The sequence below is a fragment of the Oryctolagus cuniculus genome, chromosome 8, assembly GCF_051225735.1.
Source record: "Oryctolagus cuniculus isolate XC-2025 breed Fujian yellow rabbit chromosome 8, ASM5122573v1, whole genome shotgun sequence".
Taxonomy (NCBI): Eukaryota; Metazoa; Chordata; class Mammalia; order Lagomorpha; family Leporidae; genus Oryctolagus; species Oryctolagus cuniculus.
The window spans coordinates 15,417,724-15,442,969 of record NC_142874.1 but is presented as its reverse complement, the minus strand read 5'-3'; the positions used below and the strand labels follow the sequence as shown (position 1 = coordinate 15,442,969).

The 25,246-nt window shown below is 45.7% G+C and overlaps 1 protein-coding gene across 2 annotated transcripts in view; it reads right to left on the bottom strand.

Moving 5' to 3' along the window:
• TLL1 (tolloid like 1) overlaps positions 1-10,541 on the bottom strand; it is a 231,823-nt gene extending 221,282 nt beyond the window's left edge. The window contains exon 1 of one of the 2 annotated variants that reach the window (XR_016211612.1): positions 9,987-10,290. Coding sequence is in view for 1 of the 2 variants with exons in the window: in XM_089301979.1 (XP_089158105.1) it covers positions 9,987-10,158 (172 nt within the window). In the remaining variant the exon portion in view is untranslated. Of the gene's footprint in view, positions 1-9,986 lie in introns of both variants that reach the window. The other variant, XM_089301979.1, reaches the window with a different exon arrangement.
• Between the last annotated feature and the right edge of the window lie 14,705 nt (positions 10,542-25,246).

The window sequence follows — 25,246 nt, the reverse complement described above, 5'->3', positions numbered from 1 at the left end:
TGACTGATTTGAAAATCAGCATTACAAGGCAGAGAGAAGGAGAGATTGTCCATTCACTGGTTCACTTTCCAGATGGTCCCAACGGCCAGTGCTGGACCAGGCCAAACCCAGAGCCAGGATTTTCCTCCAGGTCTACTACATGCATGGCAGGGGCCCAAGCATTTGGGTCACTTGGCACTGCTTTTCCCAGTCCATTAGCAGGAAGCAGGATTGGAAGCGAAGCAGCTGGGACATGAGCTGGTACCCATATAAGATACCACATTGTGGGCAGCAGCTCTAACCACCATGTCATAATGCCAGCCCCTGGTCTCTCTTCTTAAAGAGCCATCAGCACTCAACTGAGACTCTACCCTGATGATTTTAGCAGATCCTAATCACTCCCAAAGAAGTCGCTTACAAACATCACAGAAGGACTAAGTGTCCACCCTCACCATGGGTATTAAACTCCAACATGAGGACTTGCATTGTGGCTAACAGGTTAAGCCTCCTCCCGCAATGCTGGCATCCCAAAGGGGCTCTTGTTGGAAACATGGCTGTTCTACTTCTGATCTAGTTGCCTGTTAATGTGCCTGGGAAAGCAGCAGAAGATGGCCCAAGTGCTTGGGCCCCTACACCCACATGGAAGACCTAGAAGAAGCTCCCAAGATCCCTAGCTTTGACATGGCCCAGCCCCAGCCATTGTGGTCATTTAGGGAATGAACCAGCAGACGGAGGATCTCTCTCTCTCTCTCTCTCTCTCTCTCTCTGTCTTCCTCTCTATGTCCTCTTCTCTTTTCAAATAATTAAAAAAATAAATCTTAAAATAAATAAACTCCAACATAAATTTCAGAGGGGACAATCCATAGTCCAACCACAATAGTTGCCCATGGCACAAAGGTTCTCTCTTCAACTTTCAGTCTCATTATGTTTATGCTGGCTGGAGGGCCCATCTGGAGGGTTCAAAGAAAGGCAGAAGGAATCCAGAAACCTAGGTTCAAGTTCTCACCGTGTACTACTTACTCCCTGTGATGACAGCCCCATCACGGAAACTTTCAGAGCCTCAGTTTCCTTATGTGTCCAAAGGAAATGATAAGGAAGGTCCATTTGATGATAAAGTTGAGAAGGTCAAAAGAATATGGGGAAGACAGGAGAGGCTACATGTTATCAAAGTAAAAATGTGAACAATGTGAAGACAGCATGAATGAGGAAGACAGTTCCCAGACGTGACACATATGGGTCTCAGGAGCCATTTTCTTTCATGGGTCTTGACCCATCTGATGGTTTGCTAGTGATTCAGTGTTCCTCCCTGGGGTGTTTTAAGGATTTTGATTTCCATACAATGAGGTAGTCACATACTGCTTACTGATGAGGATGTGTTCCAAGAAATGTGTGTGATGTGTACTATGCAAACATCACAGAGTGCAATTACACAACATGCGTGCCACAAGGGCACTAGGTGACAACAGCCTTTGGGGAGCAGTCATTCACCAGACTGTCACTAGGCAGCACATGACCATGAATTCTTCGCCTCAAACACAAAATGCTATAAGCACTCAACTACTAGGCATTTCTGATCAGAAAAGGCTATGGCAGGTGTTGTGGTACAGGAGTGAGGAAGCCTCTTAGGAGCATCCCATACTAGAGTGCCGGATTTGAGTCCTGGCTCCAGCTACTGCTCACTCAGGAAGGCTGGAGGTGACGCTCAGGCCCTTGGGTCTCTGCCACCCACATGGGGGACCCAGATGGAGTTTCAGGCTCCTGGCTTCAGCCCAACACAGCCCTGGCTGCTGCAGGCTTTGGGGAATGGGCGATGAGCTAGCAAATAGAAGTGCTCTCTCTCTCTCTCTCTCTCTCTCTCCCCCTCTCTCTCTCCCTTCCTCTCTCTGCCTTTCAAATAAATAAAATAACTTTTAAATTTTTAAGAAGAGTAAAAATTAGAGCAGAGGAATAGAATACCATCTTTTTAGAACGGTCAGTCAGCTAAACTGATGCCAAAGTGGTTTCAGACATTGCACAAGAACCTGAGATTATCCTAATAAGCACTCCAAGTCCACTTGCGGCCAAGGAAGAGGGCTCAGAAGACACTGATATCAGCAACCTGGCCAGGAGCCACTGGAGGCGACTGCGTGGTACACAGTGCATGTGCTGACAGTTCAACAGGGATGAGAAATGTCAGGAATGAGGAAAGCGTTCCACTCTCTTTCGCCTCCATCTCTGCCTCCCCATCACATAAATCAGATGTCGTCAATGGAAAATCCAACACAGGCAATATCAGATGTTGACAGTAAATATGGTTTTATCTACATCTCAGTCACAGTTCTCCAGCTAGTAAGACAGGTGTAGTGTGTTTAAAATTGTTAAAGTGTTCTTTAAACACTGACCTAAATGCTTCCAGTAGCAAACTGATACGTAAAATTTGATTTTGTTTGGAAACTCAACATACGTAGAAGAGGCACTTCTGACCTGTAAAGGTATGGTTTTGATTTTCTAGAATTATTATCATTGGGGGAGGGAGTGAAGTTCCAAGTCCTGGTTCACTCCCCCAAATGGCTGTAACACCAGGGATGGTCAAGGCTGGAGCCGGGAACTCCATCCAGGTCTCCCACACGGGCAGCAGCGGCTCAAGCTCTTGGGCCATAACTGCTGCTTTCCCAGGTATATCAGCCAGGAGCTGGAAGGGAAGCAGAGCATTCAATACTGGAACTAGCACTCCAGTATGGGATACCAGCATAAAAATCTGTGGCTTTACCCGCTGTACCCCAACACCAGCCCTTAAGTAGCTGTTGTTGTTGTTGTTGTTGTTGTTGTTTTTTTTTTAGAAATACATGATTGCTAGCAAGTCTTTTACTTTTACTTTTTTATTTTTTGACAGGCAGAGTGGACAGTGAAGGAGAGAGAGACAGAGAGAAAGGTCTTCCTTTGCCATTGGTTCACCCTCCAATGGCCGCCGCGGCCGGCACACTGCGGCCGGCGCACCGCGCTGATCCGATGGCAGGAGCCAGGTGTTTCTCCTGGTCTCCCATGGGGTGCAGGGCCCAAGCACTTGGGCCATCCTCCACTGTACTCCCGGGCCACAGCAGAGAGCTGGCCTGGAAGAGGGGCAACCGGGACAGAATCCGGCGCCCCGACCGGGACCGGTGCCGGCGCCGCAGGTGGAGGATTAGCCTAGTGAGCCGCGGCACCGGCCGTCTTTTACTTTCAACTACAAATATAAATTGTGACAGAAGAGCTGAGTAAGATAAATACCAACTATGCTCACTTTCTGGATTTCAATTAACACCTAATTTACAGTACTTCTTAATACAAATATGTGGCTGAGCTCTGAAGAACAACTTGACGGGATTGGCACATACTTCGTAAGGAGCTGACAAAACTAGCAGTCCACTAGTCAGCCCGCAATATCTCAAAATTCAAACGTCAATATCCGACTTTCAGGGCTGACAATGACAGGAACTAAGCAAGCAAGGGATTCTCTCCTCCTGCTTTCTGGAGAAGAATGCATTCTGTTTCATTCACTCATACCTCTGAGGCTAGAAGAAAACAAAAGCAAACTATTTCCTCCCCAAGTGTTACCATTCAGCGGATAACTAGAGGAAATTAATCACTAAACCATATTGCTAAGTCATCCTGCTATAACCAGGGCTAGGGCAAGGACTCTCCACTCCTCCACTGAGGAAGAATCAGTCCACAATTCATTCCAGATCCTGGAAGATGAAAAGCCTGTAAGAGGATTCGAAACTCTGCTAATGTAGGAAATCCTACTTCCCCAGGAATCTTGCCAGGCACCTGAGCCCTGGCCTAGCCTGGACCTAACTTGGAGCTCCAGATGCTCTGGGTGGGGAGGGGACTCATTCCTGCAGTTCAGGAGAGCAGCACAGCACGCCCCCAGCAACCCCCAACCTCCCCAGATACCAGATGGCCCCAGCAGGATGTGCAATGCTTCATTGAAATGGATTATTTGCCTCTGTCTTTTCTAGGTATTCTGAGCAAAGCTTAAGGAGGGTTTCAGTTTTGTTTTCTGACAGGCAAAGACACAGAGAAAGACAAACAATTTCCATCCATTGGTTCATTTCCCCAGTCCCACAATGCCTAAGGCTGGGGGGGATTGAAGCTGGGAGCAGGGACCTCAACACAGGTCTCCCAATGGGGTGGCAGGAACTCAATTATTTGTGCTATCACCTGCTGCCTCTCAGAATAAAGCTGGAGTCAGAGTCGAAGTTGAGTATCAGTGTGGGTACCTTAGCCAACGTCATACATGCTAGACTTAATGCCCACCAGGTGAGTCCCAATTCTAAGTACTTTAAGCAAAGCATATGAGTCTAACGCATTGTTAGAACAACAAACAATATTCTAAAATGAAGGCTGGTAAATCACCAGCACTTGATAGCTACCTGAGTCCCAGAAGACTTTAAAGGCCAACCTTTTTCCAGGAAACTACCTTGCCAGAGCCTCCACAGTTGGCAGTCCTAACTGATTATTCATGTGACTGATAGTTACAAGAAGATTTGAAAATAACATGTTTTAACTATAGATAAGACAGCTCAATTTCACACTGGGGAAAGTTGCTCAGATGTTCAAAAATAGGATTCAAACATATACATACATTGGAAAAGACAATATGGTTGGTTTCTGTGGAAGAAACTATAGACTTTTTTAGAAAGGAGATCATCACAATGGAAAGAGGAAAAGCTGTGGAATTGTATGTTAATTTTTCCAAAGGCATTTGTTAGACTCCTACAGCCTTTTAACTATTTTAGCATGGCTAAGTAAGCCCAAACAGAAAAAGTAGTCAGATAGGCAGCTACCTGAACAGAAACCATGACAACGTCATGTATTATTACATGAGAAGGCATGAAAGGTCTCTACAATGAAAGCTACAAAACAATGATGTAAGAAATCAAAGAGACACAAATAAATGGAAAGACATTGCATAAACATAGACTTGAGGAATTAATATTATTAAAATGTCCATCCTGCCCAAAAAGGACTACAGATTCAATGCAATTCATAGCAAAATATAAATGGACTCTTCACAGAAACAGAAAAACAATCACAAAATTCATATGAAACCACAAGACACTGAGTATGCAAACCAATCTTGAGCAAAAAGAACAAAGCCAGAGGCAGCATACTATTCAACTTCAAAATGCACTAAAAAGTTATCATCATCAAAACAGCATGGAACTGGCATTTAAAAAAAAAAAAAAGACAGCTACACAAGAGAGCCCAGGAATAAACCCACCAACTTACAATCAAATGATTTTCTGCAAGGTGCCAAGAACACATATTTAGCCAAGGACACACATTCTTAGAGCAGTGGGCTGGATGTCGACCAGTGAAAAAATGACTGTCCCCCATCTATCACCCTAAACCTAATCTAAATGGATAGAAGACATAAATGTAAAATCTGAAACTATAAAACCACTAGAATAAAATGGAAATACTCTACACCACTAGTTTGGGCAAGGACTTTTTTGGACAATAACATAAAAGTAGAGACAATTAAAGAGAGACAACAGATTATATCAGAGCAAAAAACTCCCCCACAGCAAAGGAAATAATCAAGAGAGTGAAGAAACAGCCTTCAGAATGGGAGAAAATATTTGCAAACTATGCTTCTGACAAGGGGCTAATATCCAGAATACACAAAGAACTCAAACTCAACAGCAGCAAAGCAAATAATCCAGTTAGGCTCTGAATTTGCAAATGAAGGATCTGCTTCAGAGACAAACAGTGGGAAGATGTCAGGAGGCTTTGCAAACACTCCCTCCCCCTACCAAAAAAAGAAAAAGACAATGAGGGAGTCTAGCGCTGGTCCAGTCCGAGGGTTTATATTTAAGAAAATATCTAATAACAGTAACTGCCATTTGTAGGCCCCAAATGGGAAAGAGCCCTTAAGACAAGGGCTCAATAATTCCTACTGGCAAAGGAAGAACAGAAGTCAAACATACGGAAAATGATGCCTTATCCCATCCCTTTTGCGAAAACTGTATTTTGGCCTCTTCTAAGTTGGCACCGGAGGCAGAAGGGGAAAAAAAAATCCATGATCTGAGGAATGAAAACTAAAACAGAAGAGACTGGTTAGGAGAAGCAGATCTCTGAAATACACTTTTTAAATGAGAACTTGGCAGTCTAAAGAGGCGCCGACTAAGAAATAAATGTTTGGATATATAAAATGATGATGGAATAAAGTAGAAGCTGAGTTGAATATCAAATTCTAAAGGGCCACACCTGACAGGCTGCCAGTCCAGCCAGAAAGTACAACGCTGAAAGCCAAAAGAATGAATATAATCTTACGTAGAAATTGCAAAGTTACAGAAATTATCCCAGGCTACTGTACCAGGACACTAGGGCACCGGTTATGAAGAAAGACAGAAAGAATTCTCTAGGATGCCAAGACTCTTTCTATATAAACAAGCTTGCAGAAGCTACCCAAAAGGCAAATTCAACCTTGCAGCCACTGACCTTTAAGCACCACTCGATTTTCCAAGGAAAAGAGCAATCAGGAGCCTTAAGGTGGAGATTCATGTTCTTTGGGGGTGGGGGGGGGGAGGCTGATGTATGTCCAAAGAGATTACCCTTCTGAACAAACATTTCACTTCACCAGTCTCACACGTTTCTCAGTCACAACAGTCTCGGTCTCCCTCATTAGATAGTCCATTGGCAACTGCCTGCACTTTGCTAACAGCCCCTAAAATACAGAAAAGAAAGAAGAAAGGAAGGGAGAGGGTGGGAGGGGGAGAAGGAAGGCCTTGTGTTAACAGATAGTCAGTTCATCAGGCCTCTGCTTTTCCAGATTTCTACACAAATCTGCCAGAAGATTAACTGGCAGACTGAATCTGGCCCAGCTCAGATGAACACTTACTGATACAGGACAACAAGGAAACAGGACACCACAGGCTGGGCGCTGGACCAGACTCCTGCAACATCAGCCCCCCAGTGTCCCCGGGGACCTGTCTGAACTAGAAAGAATAAGAGAAACCTGCCCATTCAGATGACCAAGGACTACGCCAAAGAGAGCCAGACGCTCCTCAGAATTACCTACACTTCTGTGTATACAAAGTACCTATGTGAGTATTCTGTCTTAATGGATCTGGCCACATAGTTATACTTATTTGAAGCTGTGTTTTACTAACTTGCCTTCTTTCATATAGACCAAAAGGTGCCCTCCTACATCAACATGCAATAAAATGAATACAAGGCTTCCTTCCTGCCCTATAGTTGCATAATTTGGTATCACAGTTCTGATAGGCATACAAATCGGATTCGATTTCACAAATATTGTAAGGTTGGCACAGTTTTTAACAAGTTTAACAAGTTATAGCTCAGGATAGTGCCCCATGGGCAACATGCAGTTGATCTTATTTAGAACAGAAGTTGGTAGAGAAGTAAGGCTATGCATCCCAGCAAAGCGCTGAGAACACACTCAGGTCTTATCAGTCATACCCCATCACCTGCCTTGATAAGCATTAAAAACCTGTTATGATCTCTGTCCTCAAGGTTTTGGGCTTGCAAAATATGAACCTATGCTTTTAGCCACTTCTTTTAACCAAGTATGACAATAACTGCAGCTCTATTACTCTGGATTCCTAGTAAACCTAAACCAATTTCTGCTGTTTGTCTCCAACAGCCAGCTAAAAGTGTAGTGTGATTATTAAATACGACCAGGCTCTACAGTCATCGGACTAGGAATCGAGTGCTGGCTAATCTTAAAAGAGGTTTTAGGCAAAGGCTGATAGAGGAACGGTTTTCCTATCTGTGTAATGGGGAGATTAAAAAACTTCTACCCTCTTGGGTTGTTCTGAACACCAGGTCAAATAATGTACTGAAAAGTGTTTGAAACATTCAGCTATGGGTGTCCTTAGGCCCCTACACCACGGAGTAGTTTGAGGAATATTGAGCCTCCCCTCACAGAAGTTCAGGAGGGCTCTTTGGAGTTCATGGGCCAAGGCCTCCATTCGCTACATGGAAAGGGAAAATCAAAGGCAGCCCCAGGGTGGGGGCAGGATGCTCCCTGGGCTTTGGCCTGGCCTCCATTCCCAGACCTGTTCTCGCCTTGTTACGTCAGTGACCTTGTGCACTCTCGTTAGGGATATCAGTGAATTACCTGGTGTTTTTCATTCTGTGACTTCAAATTGTGCTTGTCTCACTTAGTAGCAAAAGGAGACATCAAGATTTTTCCACTGTCACCAAGCCAGTAAACGAAAACGTTTCATTTCTCTAAATTCAGAAAGCAGAGTGGAGCATTTTAGAAGGAATCTTCAATTCTGCGAGTACTTCGCAGCCTTCCACCAGAGACATTATTTCTCTCACACAGGCAGGCGCTCGTCTCCTCCACCCAAAGATGGGGAGAAGTGAGATGACAACAATTGGCTCAAACTCGAGCTGTAGCTACTTTGAACTATAGTATCAAAGGGGGCGGGGAATAAAGGCTATAAATTTTTTTTTAATTTGCTCTATGTGTTTTCCCCCTTAGGAAAATAAACGTGGAGGCTCGATGTGCCTGTGAATACACACGGTGCAAACGCTTCACAGGGAAGGCTGGCTGAATTTTCCTAGACGGTCTTCAGAAATAATGGACCTCCGTTCTACGTCACCACACAGAAGCAACACAGTTTTCACTGGGTTGCAAGCATCACTCAGCACATTGGTAGCGGGGCGCCCAGGACCCACTCAGCGGAACGCCCTCCTCCTATCCAGACCACCAGGCAGGACGCAAGACACTTGGGTGGGAAACCAGGTGAAGTGTTTCTGGAGAGAACCTGGAGGTGAAACTGAATCGCGTCAGAATTCTCTGAGCTCCTCCCAGCAAGCGTCTAAGCTCCTCTGAGTTTTGAGTCTGTGCATCAAGGGTGCGCTCACTACTGGTAACTGGAATACAACACGCACACCCTCCGTGTCAGCACACGGCGTCATCAAACTACCCGGGGGACGGACGGGCAGCACTTCCCTTCGCTGGGGACGCGCCTCCTCCCTCCAGCACCAGGAGCAAGAAACGCCAGCCACAGAGGGCCAACCCCACCCGCCGCCGCCACCGCCAGCCCGCAGCGACCCTGGGAAGTCACAGGCGGGGACCGGAGGCACTGGCCCGCTCCCTTTCTCGAAGCTTCGCCACGGGACTCACGCAGCCCTGCCAAGTCCGCCCCCTCCAGCCCCCTGGAACCTCCGTCCCAAAGTTAGCCGCGGGTCCACGCTGCGCTCGGGTCACCTCTACCGCCACCCGGGCGAGCGAGGCCGCGGCCGCCTCCGGGCGCCGCGCTCACGTGGTCGCGGGGCGCCGCACGTGGGGGCTCCGACCTGGGGCGGCGGGCGGCCGGCACCGCCCCGCGCGCGCGGGCGGCGGCGCCAGATGCGAGCCCGGGAGGCCAAAGACCCGGGGCGCGGAGGGGGCACCCGGGGCGCCGAGCGGGTCCCTCTGCAGCTCCCGGGGCCGTCCTCAGGCGGGAAGGCACAAGTTTGAATGGGGTAGCAACTTGCAAGGAAAAATAATTAAATTTATGGGGGGGGGGGGGATTTTCAAGGGACAAATGCAAAGGACTCCCATCTCGAAGTGAGTTCTTCCAAGGTGGCCACAATCCCCTACTAGCCACGCTTGGAATGCCCGCCAGAGGAGGGGGGCGTGTAGAGGCGTCTCCAGGTGGCAACGCCATCCCCAGCCACCCCGTGGCGGCGGGGACCCTGCCCGCCCGGTTCTCGGCCGCCGGGGAACCGCGCCCTGGAACAAAGAGGCGGTGCGGGGAGCCGGCGGAGTGCGGGTATTTCGAAGCCAGGGGCAGCCAAGCTGTCTGTCTCCCTGACTCGTTTCGGTTTTGCTGGGGCAGGAACTCCAGGACGCGCGCTGCCCAAAACTAGGGGCCGGGAGTTGGCACGGGGACCCCGGGCTCCGCGCTCCCGCCGAGTCGGGACGGGGCGGCGGAGGGGCTGCCGAGCGCGGGGTGGAAGCAGGTGAGCTCCCACCGCCCCCCGTCGGAAGCGCGCCGCCGTCCCGGCCCCGGCCAGGCACTTACCGGCTTTGCACGGGTCCTTGTAATCTAGGCTCTCCGTCCTGTCCTCTTCGCTCCCATCCAAAGCGTAAAAATCGTCCCCGAGGCCAGCGCAGACCCACGGCTGCCCGGAGAACACGACCCCCGAGGCCACCAGCCACACGAGCATCCTCGGGGAAAGCGCGTCCAGCCCCATCCTCCTCCCCCGGAGGCCACGGAGGGGACGGGACGCGGAGCGCAGGCGGCCGCGGCCGTGCGGGGCGCAGGGGACCGGTGCTCCGCGCCCCCCACCCCCGCCGCCGCCGCGGGGAGGCTCCTCGGCGGGACCCGGGGTGTTCAGGTGTCCGGAGACATGCGGGTGCCGGCGGGACAGGAGAGAGGGCGGGCGCCGCCTGCTAGCCCCGCGCACGGGCAGGGGGAAGTTGGCCGGGGGCCCGCGGGTGGGCGGAGGGCAGGTGAGGCGCTGGGCTCCCGGAGGCGGGCGGCGCGGGCGCTCGCCGCCGGCCCGAGCGTCCTCCCGGAGGCCGAACTTCCCACGGCCGGCCGCGGCTCGGCGAGCGGGCGCCCCCGCGGGCTCAGCTGCGCCCGGAGCTCGGGCTCCCGCGCCGCGCCGCCGCCGCCGCGGCGACTACCAGGACCGAGCGGCCGAGCGCGAGCTGCCGCCGCCGCCGCCGCCTGCGCCCGCCGCCGCTCCGGGAAGATGAATCCGGTCTGCACATCAGCACCGCTGAACTGAAAGGGGAGACCGAGCAAGGGGGTGGGGGGCAGGCATCTCCGCGCCGCCAGCCCGTCCAAGCCTGCGGGAGCCCGCAGAGCGCCTGACGGCGAGGAGAGCGCAAGGGTGAGGCTTTGGGGATGCACTGTTGGCCCTTCTCCCCCGCCCGCCCGCCCGCCGGGCTTTTTCTTTCTTTCTTTTTTTTTTTTTTCCCCTACCCTCTTCCTAACTTGAAAAAAAAAAAAAAATGTTCGCAGCATTTAACCCAATCACTCGCATCCTGCTTACTTATTCATACAATCAGGGTCAGGATCCGGGCCGCAGCCTCCTCTCTGACTCCTTTTGATAGCCTTACACAAACAAACAGACACGAGCGCGCTCGCTCCATTGATGGCTCCCTAAAGATAAAAAAAAAAAAAAATGGATGCGTTAGGTTTGCGAAGTCTGCAGACAGCAATTAATGGATGACGTGCGTCCCTGCGGGGAGTGCCAGACCGGGGGTGGCGAGGGGGATCGTGACAACTTTGCTGCCGATCTGCGTCTCCCCTCCCCCGCAAACAGCTCGTGCGTTTCTCTCCCGGGCTGCTGCTGGCACCCTCGGGCAACTCAGGGAACAGTTGGGAAAGCGTGTGCGTGAGCCTTCGCCACAGCTGACTGTGAAAGTGTCCCAACAAAGTTTTTTTTTTTTTTTTAAGAACTCAGATCGTCAGAGCTGCAATTAAAAATATATATATATATGCCAAGTGGAGTTACTGACTGCAGCAGCGGGCACTGCCCAGATCGCCGGGGCTCACGTGGGCGCAGGGAGGGCCGGGGCCGGAACCCTCGGGAGCGCATTTTCCGGGGCCCTCCTGGCTGCTCTGCACCCCCGGGCTTCGCTCGCCTTACTTCGGGCGGAGAGTGTGCCAAGCCCGGCGGCGGAACCGGCGAGGTAAACCACACGTCAGATGGCGGACTCGAGACAAACACAGGTTGTGGGAAATTGGGGTAGGAAAAAAAAATCAGAGGGAATCTCTGCAAAAGCCCCCGGTGTGCGCGATTGCGAGGTTTCCCCACAGCTGCTAGTCGTTCCCAAAATAGGTGAGGAGGGAAGGGTGATTCGGGAACTGCGCCTTGTCCGGCTGAATCTTCCAACTGTCGCTTTAGCAGGGACTTCGAGGAAACCCATAGTTGCTTTCGCATCGTTATTGGACACACACGCCCCCTTTTCCAATTAAATGTAGACACGGAGTCTCATCTAGAGAGAGGTGTAGGTGCACACACACACACACACACACACCTTCCACGGACAAAGCCAGCCACTGGTTTGGAGATGTAATACCAGGCTTCAGATAAGTTTGTTAGAGGAAAGAAAAAGGCGGATGTTGAAAATTGTGGACCATCTGCCCCTTTGATGGAGATGAAGGGACAGGAGGAGGAGGTGGACCAGAAGTGACTGGGCGTTCTTGGAAAAGCTGGCACTTCCCAGGGGCCACTGCACTGACGATGCCTGTTCTGTATTCCTAAACTTCTGACCTCCCCAGGGTACACAGCAGTCACCAGATTTTAAAAAAGTTCCATAAGCAGGTAAAGGCCTTTGGTTTTGAAATCTCTTGCTGAGTCATTCTGAATTCTTTTACCCATCCAAAAAAAAAAAAAAAAACCAGTTTGCATAATTAATAATAGAGTTGCTGTAGTGCAGGGCTAACCCAGAATGCATCCAGGCCAGCCCTTTGGGAAGCTCAGAAAATGCAAATCTCCCTTAGAGGACCTCAGATCTACAGCAGCTGCCAATGTCTCCACCTGCCTCCCCCAGACTTGCAAAGTGTTCCTTGTTCATTTCAATGCCTGCAAACATCTCCCTACAAATCACAGGTAAGTTTGCAAGAGTTTGTACCTGGCATTTGCCTAAGCATCACTTTGTAGGAATGAGTATGTTTCGTCCCCTGTTCTGGGGTCAGGGTGGAGGGATGAAACCACACTGGGACAACAGCCTCGTTCTGCAAGGGAGCCTGTTGCATCTTTCTTCCACGTTTATCAGTGCTTGGTTTTATATATTTGTAATGCAGAGCTTAGAATGGCTAACCATAGAGCCTCAATTCAAAATATAGACATATTTCTTTAAAATACTTGCAGAGAATACTTAATCACAATATCGTGGGCCTGACTTTTTTCAATTATTTTAAAATAATAAACCTAAGTTTATAGTGATAAAATACCTACCTTTAAAACTCATTTATTTCTGTAGTTGCTGTGTTTACAAGCTAAAAATACATTTTGCCTCTTCCATTGAAAACCCACAGAATATGCTTGTGAGAAGGGAGTGTTCCATCAGCCTGCAACCACTGACATGTTCACTATATGAATCCAGATTACTCAAGAGGATACAAAGCAGAAATGCATTTTGTTAGTAAGATGCATGGAAGTCACCCTGGCTTTTAGCTGGCAACTGCTCCTAGGCCCTGTTAGTACTTAGTACTTAGTACTGCTTTGCATCCTAGTACTCAAAATAAACCTTACTTACAGATCATGTCCACTAGACACGCATGTTCTAGTCAACTTCTGAAAATCCAGATGATAGGTTTTTGTTATGAAACCAGGCAATACATGAGAACTTTCCTCTTGTGTCCCTTGTAATAAAAATAATTCTGAAAAATTTTTTGCAAACTAACACATGGGATAAAATGTGATTTTACTTCCTTGCCCTGGTCCCAGCTGCTCCTCTGAACTAAAAAGTGTTACCGTTAACCAAGTAGTGTGTCCAAATTGACTTCTATGAAATCTGAGGTCAAAAACCACAAATATTGACAAGTTTATATTACTTCAGTGCTTCACAAATTCTGCTTTGTATCAATGCCGTTGTTCTTCTGAACAAAACTATCTACCTCTCAAATATTTGTAAATGCAGAGATGATTCTCTGAGCATTGATGGCCTGTGACTTTCACATTTTCTTTTTCTTTTCTTGCATGTTATATCCTATGACTTCCTTTTATAATCACATTATTTTATATGCCACCATTACAGGATGATCCCAACTCTTAATATTTAGAGTGGTCCTTTATTCAATAAACATACGGACTAATTGCTATTTCCTAAGTAACAAATATAACATCAGAGACAGAATGAAAAAAGTGAGTGGGTGGCAATATGAGGGGACATTAGAAAGTTCATGGAGAGATGCAAGTAAAAGATAAAAATAAAAAATACAAATTTTCTCAACATAAGTTCATTTAAGTTCAAATCACTTTTGTAGGTAATGATGCCATGTAGTCCATCCCTAAAAAACTGAGGTTCCCGGTTTCCATTATCAACTAAAGAAACATGGATACCATTTAAAGAATAGGAAACAAACATAAGTCAAAAGATGCCAAATCAAGACTGTAAGGTGCATGTCCAAGGATATCCCAAGGAATTTTTCACAAAATTGCTCTCGTTTGATGAGAGGAACGAGCAGCAGCCTCTTGATGGCAGAGTGTCTTGGTGGAGCTGTACTGGGCATTGCTCTTACTAAAACTTGGCCTAACTGTCTCAAAACACTCTCATAATAGGCAGATATTATCATTCTTTGGTCTTTCAGTAAGTTAACATCTCATAAAGCAGTTGCTGTCACCTCCACTCCGGACCAATGCACATCAGCTTTGAAGACACCTTTTCCACCTGTTGGTAGCCACTGCTTTATTCTTTATCTTAAGAACTGTACAGGTAAAGCCATGTTTCCTCTCTTGTTCAAATTCTCCAAACAAGTGCTTTAGGTCTTGACCCTATTTACTTAAAATTTCCATTGAAAGCCCTGCTCTTTGTGGTTGATCTGGGTGCAGCAGTTTTGGCCTCCATAGAGCAGAAAGTTTGCTCCAGTTTAATTTTTCAAGCAGAATGTGCAAGGTGAACTGCTTGAGATGTCTACAGAGCTAGCTATGGTCTCCGCTGTCAATCACCAGTCCTGTTCATCTAGGGAGCAAAATTAAGTTGTTTTTCTCCTAAAGCGATGTGGATGATCTGCTGCTGTGGGCATCATTTTCAACACTGTCTAGTCCCTTCTTAAAATGAGTTATCTTTCTGTACCTTGGTTTCATTGGAACACTGTCCCCATAAACTTCTCATAAAGCATTAAGATCTCACCATTCTTGCACCCAAGCTTCACCATAAATTCGATGTTTGCTCTTGCTCCAGTTGTTGCTGAATTCATCATGTTCTGATAGCTGATAGTGGCACTTTTCAAACTGATTATCTTATCATCCTTAGTGCCTCAAACTAGATCCTGTTGAGACCTGTTATACAAATTAGCATGAGCTTACTTTGTTGCAACAAAATTTTGAAATCCATGCATAGCATATTACACATTTTCCATTAATGTTTTTGAAAATCCTTTCCTATTTGCTTCACACAAAAGGTGTGAAAGTTTTCTTGTCCTTAGAAAAGGCACACACCTCCTCAGATAGGAACAAGGAGACATTGCTTCTGCAGCAGGTTTTTTTTTTTAATTAATTTATTTGAAAGAGTTACACAGAGAGAGAGAGAGAGAGAGAGAGAGAGGGAGAATCTTCCTTCCACTGGTTCACTCCCCAATTGGCTGCAACGGCAGGAGCTGTACCGATCCAAAGCCAGGAGCCAGGAGCTTCTTCCGGGTCTCCCATATGAGTGCAGGGGCCCCAGAACTTAGGCCATCCTCTACTGTTTTCCCAGGCCACAGCAGAGAGCTGGATCAGAAGTGGAGCAGCCTGGACTCCAACCGGCGCCCATATAAGATGCTGGGACTGCAGGCGGCGACTTTACCTGCTACGCCACAGCCCCTGCAGCAAATTCTTAATTCTTCCCTGTTTAGGAGCCACTAAGCCAAAAGTCTCAGTTTACTCCTTAGCAGTCTGCTACAGCACCCTTCCTCTCTGCCATACCCTCATTATGGAGAACAGGGGCACCCATTATTCCATTGCTTTGGGCTACACAGGCCATTTAACTCTGCCTTTATTCCCATTGTGATGTTTCTCTGTAGAGGGTACATAAGAATTTACTTAAGCATATCTTTCCTCCTTGGGCTTTCTCTTAGCCATGAGAAATTCTACATGGCATCTCTTAACTCTAATAGTTAAGTGTTCCAAAGTGTAACACTTCAATCACTGAAGGTACATGAAATCACTTTAGGTAATACAGTGATAACCTTTAAAACTGCTTTTAATAATTATATCTATGTGTGTATATTAGAAAAATTATTAGATTTGCAATTACTCGTCTATTTGATATGAGGATGCTTTATGAAATGAAGTCAGTGATGAAGGTAGCACATGAATACTGTTGACGTTGGATGCAGACTGTGCTCCTTCAGGGCTCTCTGGACTATGGACTTTCCCCCCTCCCATCACATATACTCCAGTTGTGTTCCTTCCTTGACTGTTCATCAATTCCTTTCACTCACTCCCAAAACTAGAGCGGAATGTTTGGACAAAGTGGTAGTACAAAGCTACTTTTAGTACTTTAGTTTTGTTTGCTTTTCTTAGGCATTACTTGATACAAAAGGCTCTAAACTATCTACTGAATGTTTTGTTTAAAAACTGTTATTACTGGGGCCTGAGTTGTAGCACAGCAGGTTAAGCTGCCACTTACAATGCTAGCATCCCATTTTGGACTGCTAGTTCAAGTCCTGTCTACTCTGCTTCTGATCCAACTTCCTGCTAATGTGCTTGGGAAGGCAGTGAAAGATGGTCTGAATACTTCAGTCCCTGCCACTCTTGTGGGAGACCAGATGGCTTTGGCCTGGCCCAGGTCTGGCTGTTGCAGCCATTTGGAGAGTGAACCAGTGTATGGAAGATTCATTCTCTCTTTCTCTCTTTCTCTCTCTCCCTCCCCTCCCTTTCTCTGTCATTCTACCTTTCAAATAGACAAATGCATAATCAGTACTGTTGCCTAACATCAGGAAATGATTGCATTCTTTTGGGGCATTAGTTTTGCCAAAGGGAAATGGAATGGATTGAATGGAGTAAGAACAGGGTCTTCCTGTTTCCAGTGTGGTAGGACACACAGGCCCAAGCCCACTAGAAGGTATTCAGCTGTATCCCTAGGTACTCATCGCTGTCCCTGAACACCACCTAGGGAGGCTTTGATAATGAGATCCCTCAAGTCAAACTCCAGCTCTCTACTTGCTAACTAGGTATCTTTGGGCCAACTTTTTAAAATCTCACATGTCCTCAGTTGCCCGATGCATAGAAACAGGGGTGATTTTAGGGACAGTCACTGTCTTAGTCCACTTCCCGTTAGTTGAGATAGGTAATTTATAAAGGAAAGGCGTTCATGTGGCTCACCATCCTGGAGGCCAGGAGTCCAACAACATAGTACTGGCAAATGCTGGCTTCTTTCGAGGGCCTTCTTGCTGCGTCATCACATGACAGAGAGTTTCAAGTGGCAGTCAGGGCAGCCAATCCAATTGGTTCTGACTCCCCCTTCTGATAAAGCCACCGGTCCCGATGAGGAAGTTCCACCTGGAAGGCTTTATCTAATCCTGTTACTTCTCCCAGGCTCCACCTCCATGATCTACCAACACATGGACTGCGGGATTAAACTTCCAACAATTCAAATTTTGCACATACATTCAAATCATAGTAATATTTCATGGAGTTGTAATAGGATTGTAATTACTATCCATGATATGCTTTGTAGTTCCTAGTATATAGTCAACTTTGAGTGTTTTTTTTTTTTTTAATCATGTTCAGTGAGTTCTGGAAAGCTAAACCATTTCCAGACCCTCTGACACGTGATTGGAAAGATCCTTCACCTTGATTGACCGAAGGCAGAGTATCTAAGAGTACTTTATATAGGGATGATGGGCACCTTGAATAGGAACCTGGACTTTTTTTTTTAAAGATTTTATTTATTTATTTATTTAAATGGTAGAGCTACAGAGCGAGAGAAGGAGAGACAGACAGAAAGGTCTTTGAGCCACTGGTTCACTCCCCAGTGGCCACAATGCCTGGAGCTGTACTGACCCAAAGCTAGGAGCCAGGGGCTTCCTCTGGGTCTCCCATGTGGGTGCAGGGGCCCAAGCACTTGGGCCATCTTCTGCTGCTTTCCCGGGCCACAGCAGAGAGCTGGATCAGAAGAGGAGCAGCCGGGACACAAACCGGCACCCATATGGGATGCTGGCACTGCAGACTGAGGCCCAGCCTACTATGCCACAACACTGGCCCCGCAGCATAGACTTTTGCAGCAGAAAACACAAAGTTTTACATCTGACTTTGACATTTAGTAACCGCTCTGCATGGGCAAGTGACTTCCCTAGTTTCCCTCTCCTGACTTTTGAAACCAGAATGAGATACCTAATAGCATTTAACTCTGAGAACTGGGTAAAATTATGCATGTAGTGTATTTCTTGGCAGGTGTAAGCACATAAAAATATCAATTATTATAATTAATTGGCATTTTCCTGGTGATCTATGACAAAACTTGTGCACAACCAGCTTTTCCACTATCAAGCAAGACATTCAGGCAAGTCACGCATATATACGTCTGGTTACAGATTAAAAAAAAAGCTTCATTTGAAAAATTCTACTCATATGAAACCCATTAAATAGAAATGAAGATTTAGTGACCCTGCTGATGCTGCTTATAAATACTCCAATAATATGCTTCAGTGGCTGACATCTATAATGTCTCTCATCTGGCCACTTTTCTGTCCCATTCATTTGGCTAATGCAGTGCTGGTTTTATATTTTCATGTAATGCACATGAACTAAGTCTACCATGTTTTCCTGTATGTTTCACCTATACAATGAAATTGTACTTCATTCTACTTTCCTCATAGAGATTACAGCATTGCCACTGAAGCCTCCAATAAAATATACGATAAACTTCCAGTGCAACGCAAATGCCCTGATTTTACAATAGATAGCAGTGGAGTGGTGAGGAACCTCTTATGAGAAGGGAAATCCCAGACTCCTTGGGGCCCAAGGTCCAGGTCAATCACTTGCCAATGTGTGGGTGACCTCATGCTATTCTGAAAATGGACAGTAGGCGCTGGCATGAGTTAATCATCCAGGAACATGTGACTGTCATTTCCTAACTTCTCACCCTCCACTGACCCCTTTACCTGGCCACTCCTTAGGGGCGACAGTCCTGCCGATACTGCTGACAAAGACTGCCCAACACAGAACCACATCGAACGTGGCCTTCAGCCTCTAGCTCCAGCAAAAGCCTGTTTTTCGGGTTTCAGTGCATCACATCTCAGATTATACTCCCGACAGAAGTTCCTCTACTCTGCTTGGGGTTCAAGTCATTTATTTGATAAAAGACAGAAGCCACACCTTTCCATATCTGAATTAAACAAAAGACTTGGCGCATGTTAGAGGCAAATTGTTTGTTTTTTTTTTTTTTTTTTTTTTTTACTGACAAATGTAAAATTGAACCCATTTCTATAATTTATGTACAGTATTCTAATATTCCATGAATGGAAACACCTGAGTCCCTGCCACCTACGTGGGAGACTCAGATTGAGTTCTGGGCTCGTTTCCCTGGTCTGACCCAGCCCCATTTGTTGTGGGCATTTGGGCTATGAACCAGCAGGCTGGAGCACACACACTCTCCCTTGCTTTTTAAAAAGAGAAAAACTGCTTACCACACATTGTCCTTTGGTGATGCAAACATCAGATATGCAAATCAGGTAGCATGGAGCATGCCACAGAAGGTCAGTGGTTATGAAGTCCCCAATTCTTGTCTGGCCCAGGAACAACAACGAATACCCAGGAAAGCACTAAACATTGAATCTGAGACCCTAAAAGGAAACTTGTAGTAAGCATTTGTGAAATGGTTGGGAAAATCAAAAGCAAGTGAGTAGAGACTGAAGAGGAAGACCCTGCTTTGCTTCACAACAGGATACATTCACTGGAGAATTTTAGCTCCCCTTTCCACCCTCCCCACCTATAAACAATTAAATGTCCAAGTAACAGTAACACTTTGTCGGAAACCTTATTGGTTTATCTTCACAAAATACATGTCCAACAGTCTAAATTTTTCAGAGGAACTTCTCTTAATACTCAACAAATAGAAACACACCGTGCTGAAGAGTTAAACTGAAAAAGCTGGCATTGTTTACTAACCTCTCGAATATGGTGTTGGATAATTGGTTGGTATATATTTAAAACTTGTATGACTTCATTTTTTACGATGCATTGTAAAATCGCCAAGTTATTTTATAACTTATTTAACTCCATTCATAATACACAGCTGCACTTGAACGCTCATTTTTCTGTATTTCTAAACTCTCCATTATGCTCTGGACTAAGTTCCGGAACCGTCCAAATTTATTTGGTAAGCTACACTGAGCTTTTTAGGTGGCAGTAATTAATGACCTTGGCCTTCAGCTACGGCGGCGTTATAACTCACTTTGGGTGGCTTTTCCCACCACTCAAACAAGAGTTTTGCACAATAAAACCAACCTCCAATCAATATGAAACATCTGAAGTGTGTTTATTTATATATTTATTGCTTTCATCTTCAAAGCACTTTAATGACTGACTAATGGTCTCTTTTAAAAAATGTGAACATGGGTAGTTCTCTGCTCACAAAGCCCAGCTCTAACAAGCACTGAAGTGGCCACAACTCTGAAACAAGTTTCTTCAGGCCCTTGCTCTTCCTGGCCTGCTGGGGCAAGGTTCCATTCATGTTCACGCTACGTCTGACAACCAAAAAAATAACAACAGAGGACAACGGAAATGGAGCAGAGCACACTGGGCAGTGCGGTCAGGGTGGGATCACAACCGGGTTAGCAGTGGAACCAGTGATCTCGCAGGCCAGAAGGGCGGGACCACATCCATGATGCTTCGCCAGCACGCACAGGAGAGCTGGGGTTGCCAGAGGTAATTACTACTCAGACAAGGTTTTGCTACGCAATTATCTCGTGATTTCAGATGGGTGTGGTGTGATAGTTTAATGTTTTTGGTAGCGGGGAAGCGCTGGCACGCTGGATGGTTTCCTCAGTCTTTTTTAGTCTTCGCGTATTCAACACCAGGCTGTATGTCTACATACAGCTTTCTGTATTATTATCAGTTCTCGAAAAACAGCAGCCATTGCTGAGTGAAGGTCACGGTTCATTTGAGAGGCGGAACCTCCTATCTCATGCCTCACTGTTAGGACTTCTGGTCCCTCTCCAGCTTCCTGCTAGCACACCTGGCAGGGGAAAACTACCCAAGTGCCTGGGATGGAGTTCCTAGTCTTAGCCCGACACTGGGGAGTGAACCAGTGGATGAAAGATCTCTCTCTCTCTCTCTCTCTCTCTCTCTCTCTCTCTGTATCTCCCACTCTGTCACTCCTTCAAATTAGTTAATTAATAATAATAAAAAAAAAACAGGCTGATGACTGGTATCTTTTCTATCAGTGTCCATCACAAGGATTTGAAGATGCTCATTCTTTGGGTTCCAATATCAACACAAAATATAATTAAATCCTATTGCTAGAACAATTTCTAAGTACAGCTCCCTTGTAAAAATGTTTAACTTCAAGAAAGAATTACCAAAGATTTAAACATTTCTAGAAAACCTGTAAAATGAGTTAGTTCACCACCATTTTGTTGTATAAGAGCAATTGCTATGATAGATGGAAAATATCAGGTATTTGGCTTTAAAGTCAGCGCAAAGTTTACGACTTACTCTTTGGAAATCATCATACCACATGCAGAGAACCTGGAGCTGTTTGCTCTTAATTACTAGTAAAACAGGAAAGCAATTAGTAGAGCAATTAATTCAATATGTAGAAGGCACATTTATTAGCCATTTTTTTTCCTAATATAAGTGTCTCAGTTCATAGGACATGTCCCAGAGGAAAAATAAAATTATCATGAAACAAGAAGTTTAATGTAAAATAAGGTATGGTGTGTGCCAGTTAACGATCTTAACCATACAAAAAGCATAATGGAGTAGGCCCCTGTCTAACCTCTAGTCTTCCTATCCCACAAAATTACCTTGCTGTTCTCTAAACAAAACCCTATCTGCTTTGACCCTAGTCTCTGAGTTATTTTCTAATAAATGATTTCCCCAAATAAGAAACATTAAAGTGACTACTGAATACAAATTTTAATTAAGCTAAAACTTATTTCCTTGCAAAATTAGTTTTTTCTTTCAAACATAAACTTTACAGGCTAAAGTGATGACTTTCCTGTATTTAAGTTTTATCTTTTTTTAAATTTATTCGTTTTTTTTTTTTTTTTTTTTTGACAGGCAGAGTGGACAGTGAGAGAGAGAGACAGAGAGAGAAAGGCCTTCCTTTGCCGTTGGTTCACCCTCCAATGGCCACCGCGGCCGGCGCGCTGCGGCCGGCGCACCGCGCTGATCCGGTGGCAGGAGCCAGGAGCCAGGTGCTTTTCCTGGTCTCCCATGGGGTGCAGGGCCCAAGCACCTGGGCCATCCTCCACTGCACTCCCTGGCCACAGCAGAGAGCTGGCCTGGAAGAGAGGCAACCGGGACAGAATCCGGCGCCCCGACCGGGACTAGAACCCGGTGTGCCGGCGCCACTAGGCGGAGGATTAGCCTAGTGAGCCGCGGCGCCGGCTTTTTTTTTTAATTTCAAAGATAGCATGAGAAACAGAGAGAGAGTGAGAGAGAGAAATCTTCTACTCCCTGGTTCACTCTCTAAATGGCTGCAACAGCCAGGGCTGGACAAGGCTGAAGCCAAGAGCCAGGAATTCCACCTGGGGCTCCCCTGTGGATAACAGGGAGCCAAGCACTTGGACCATCTTCCTGCACCATGCCCATGGATTTTAAAATTCTTTTGCACCAGAACAAACATTTTTAATTCCCTTTCCCATGAAAATCTTGAAGTATCCTCATACTTTTCCATAATATCAAGCCTTAAAACATGCCATTCACTCCAGGATAAGCACTCAGAAGGATTTCTCCATTTACAACGTGTGAGTAGGGCTGGCCTGTTGAGGTACAGCAGGTTAAGCTGCCATTTGCAATGCTTACAACACAGGCATCCCACATCAGAGGTCTGGTCTAGTCCCGGCTGCTCCACTTCTAACCCATTTCCCTGCTAATGCTCCTGGAAAAGCAGCAGAACATGGCCCCAGTCCTTGGTCCCTTGCCACCCGTGGGGAAGACTCCACCCATCGAGTGGAGTTCCTGGCTCCTAGCTTCAGCCTCTGCCAGCCCTAGCCATTGCGGCCACTTGAGGAGTGAACACGTGGAGGGAAGCTCTCTTTCTCTGTTGCTCTCCCTCCCTCTCTGTCACTGCACCTTTCAAAAATAAATAAAATAAATCCTTAATGAAAAAAAAGTTCTCCTGAGGATTTCCAATGGGCACTTTTGTACCATAATTATGAGAAAGTTTTGTACATATTCTAAGTATAGCTGTTTCATCTTACTATATTCTAGTTAATATTATGGGCAACATTTTAAAATATGAGCTCACCTTCAGAGTTTGAATACTGAGAGCGCTGTGGGAAGAGTTTGGGGATTAAACTTGAAAATTAAAATTACAAAAGGGATGCTAATGTTTGTATGTGGAATCTAATAAGGACAGAAAATGTTACCTCTTTGTCTAGAAAAATCATTAAAACTCTTAAAAATTAAAACACAGGTTGGTTAAGTGTTGAACTCATAACATTGACTGTGATGCTGATTAAACGTCTCCAACACTTCCTAAAAGGGAGCAAAGCAAATATGATATTAATCTGAGTCAGCCGATAACCTTAACGGTGCGGGAGGTTTTTCTCTGGAGAATGTTACACCAAGCCTTCTGCTGCTGTTTTGCTATGAGGCCTTCAAAGGCCTCACGGCACTGCAGCTCTTAATTTCAAAGACAGAAACAGTGCAGGAGTCGGGGCAGTAATTGGCCCTAATGTGTTTTAGAACGTGGGATTCTAATTGGAGCGTGGTCTGAGGCATTACCCAGTTTGAACAAAGAGTGTGCTTTTTGCAGAGTAAGGCTGGCAGCTGTGTCCTTGCAGGCTGAGCAGTTTGCTGACATCCTGCGACCTCTAGTGAGAACCAGAAGTTGTCAGCCAACATAGATTTCCTTGGCCGTCCTGAGTCCCTATAGGAGTTGCAGGGACAGGCGAAGAATACTGCACTTGGGCTCGTGGGATGCTTGTTTTTCTTTTTCCAGGTAACACCATTAATATAAAAGAGTAAAACTATTTGAAATGCTACTCTTAAAATTTTTTTCCTCAAATCTTCTAGAAATCTCATGACATCATTAGAGCACCTTCAATTACTTCATTAAAGTTAACCAAAATAAAAGGAAAGGCTGTGAAAAAGCCAATGACATATGGAATTAGCTTCAAGGGAAAAAAGAAAATAATGTGCCTCTTCTATATATACTACAAATAATTAAAAGTGCACTTTTATTTGACACATTTTATATAGTAAACACTTTTTTAAATTACATGCTCTAATTTTTAAACAGTTCAATTATACTATATTTTGATTAATCACTATAAAGCATACTATTCTATGAAATTAGAACACTAAATAATTAAGTGCATTTCATTACAAAACATAAATAAGTACATAGGATTGAGAATAGCATGACTAACTCTCAAGGCACATAGTGTAGCAGCTGGTAAGGGGATCATCCTAAAAGGTTTATTTGTAATAGTTTTAGCTTTTTTAATAATGTCTAGTTGATTAAGGTCAATGTATACTTATTAACAGCAAAATATAGGTACAGAAAGGTAAACAACACATGTACACCCACCCAGGCTGAATGCACAATCAGTTAGGGCAGATTATGGGTTTAACCGGACAGAATATGATGAATTTCTTACAGGATGAGCCAATGAGGGGCTACAGATACTCTATGAGAGCCCTTGTTTATGCTTCTGTGGAACTGAGGTCTTCCTACTTTTTACTTGTTGAATATTATGGTTAGTGGTGAATTAAGCTTGTGACTGTAGAGTGGATTAAAATTATGGTTCGACTGCTCCACTTCTGATCCAGCTCTCTGCTATGGCCTGGGAAAGCAGTAGAAGATGGCCCAAGTCCTTGGGCCCCCGCAGTCACGTGGGAGACCCTGAGGAAGCTCCTGGCTCCTGGCTTCGGATTGGCGCAGCTCCAGCTGTTGTGGCCGATTAGGGAGAGAACCATCAGACGGAAGACCTCTCTCTCTCTCTGTCTCTCCTCTCTCCGTGTAACTCTGACTTTCAAATAAATAAATATTTTTTAAAAATATGTCTTGGCCACTCTGGCAAAAGATCTCTGCGAGTGAGATCCCAGTGGAAAGAACAGGTCATCAAAGAAGGAGGTACCTTTCTCTGAAGGGAGGAGAGAACCTCCACTTTGACTACGACCTTGTCTAAACAAGATAAGAGTCGGAGAACTCAGAGGGCTTCCATAGCCTTGGAAACTCATGACTGGAGCATAGGGAGATTACTGATGCCATAGACAGGAGTGTCAATTGGTAAAGTCAACAACAGGAGTCACTGTGCACTTACTCCTCATGTAGGATCTCTGTCCTTAATGTGCTGTACATTGAGATTTAATGCTATAACGAGTACTCAAACAATATATTTTACTTTGTGTTTCTATGGGGGTGCAAACTGTTGAAATCCTTACTTAATGCATACTAAACTGATCCTCTGTAAAAAAAAAAAAAAAAAAAGAAATTATCAAT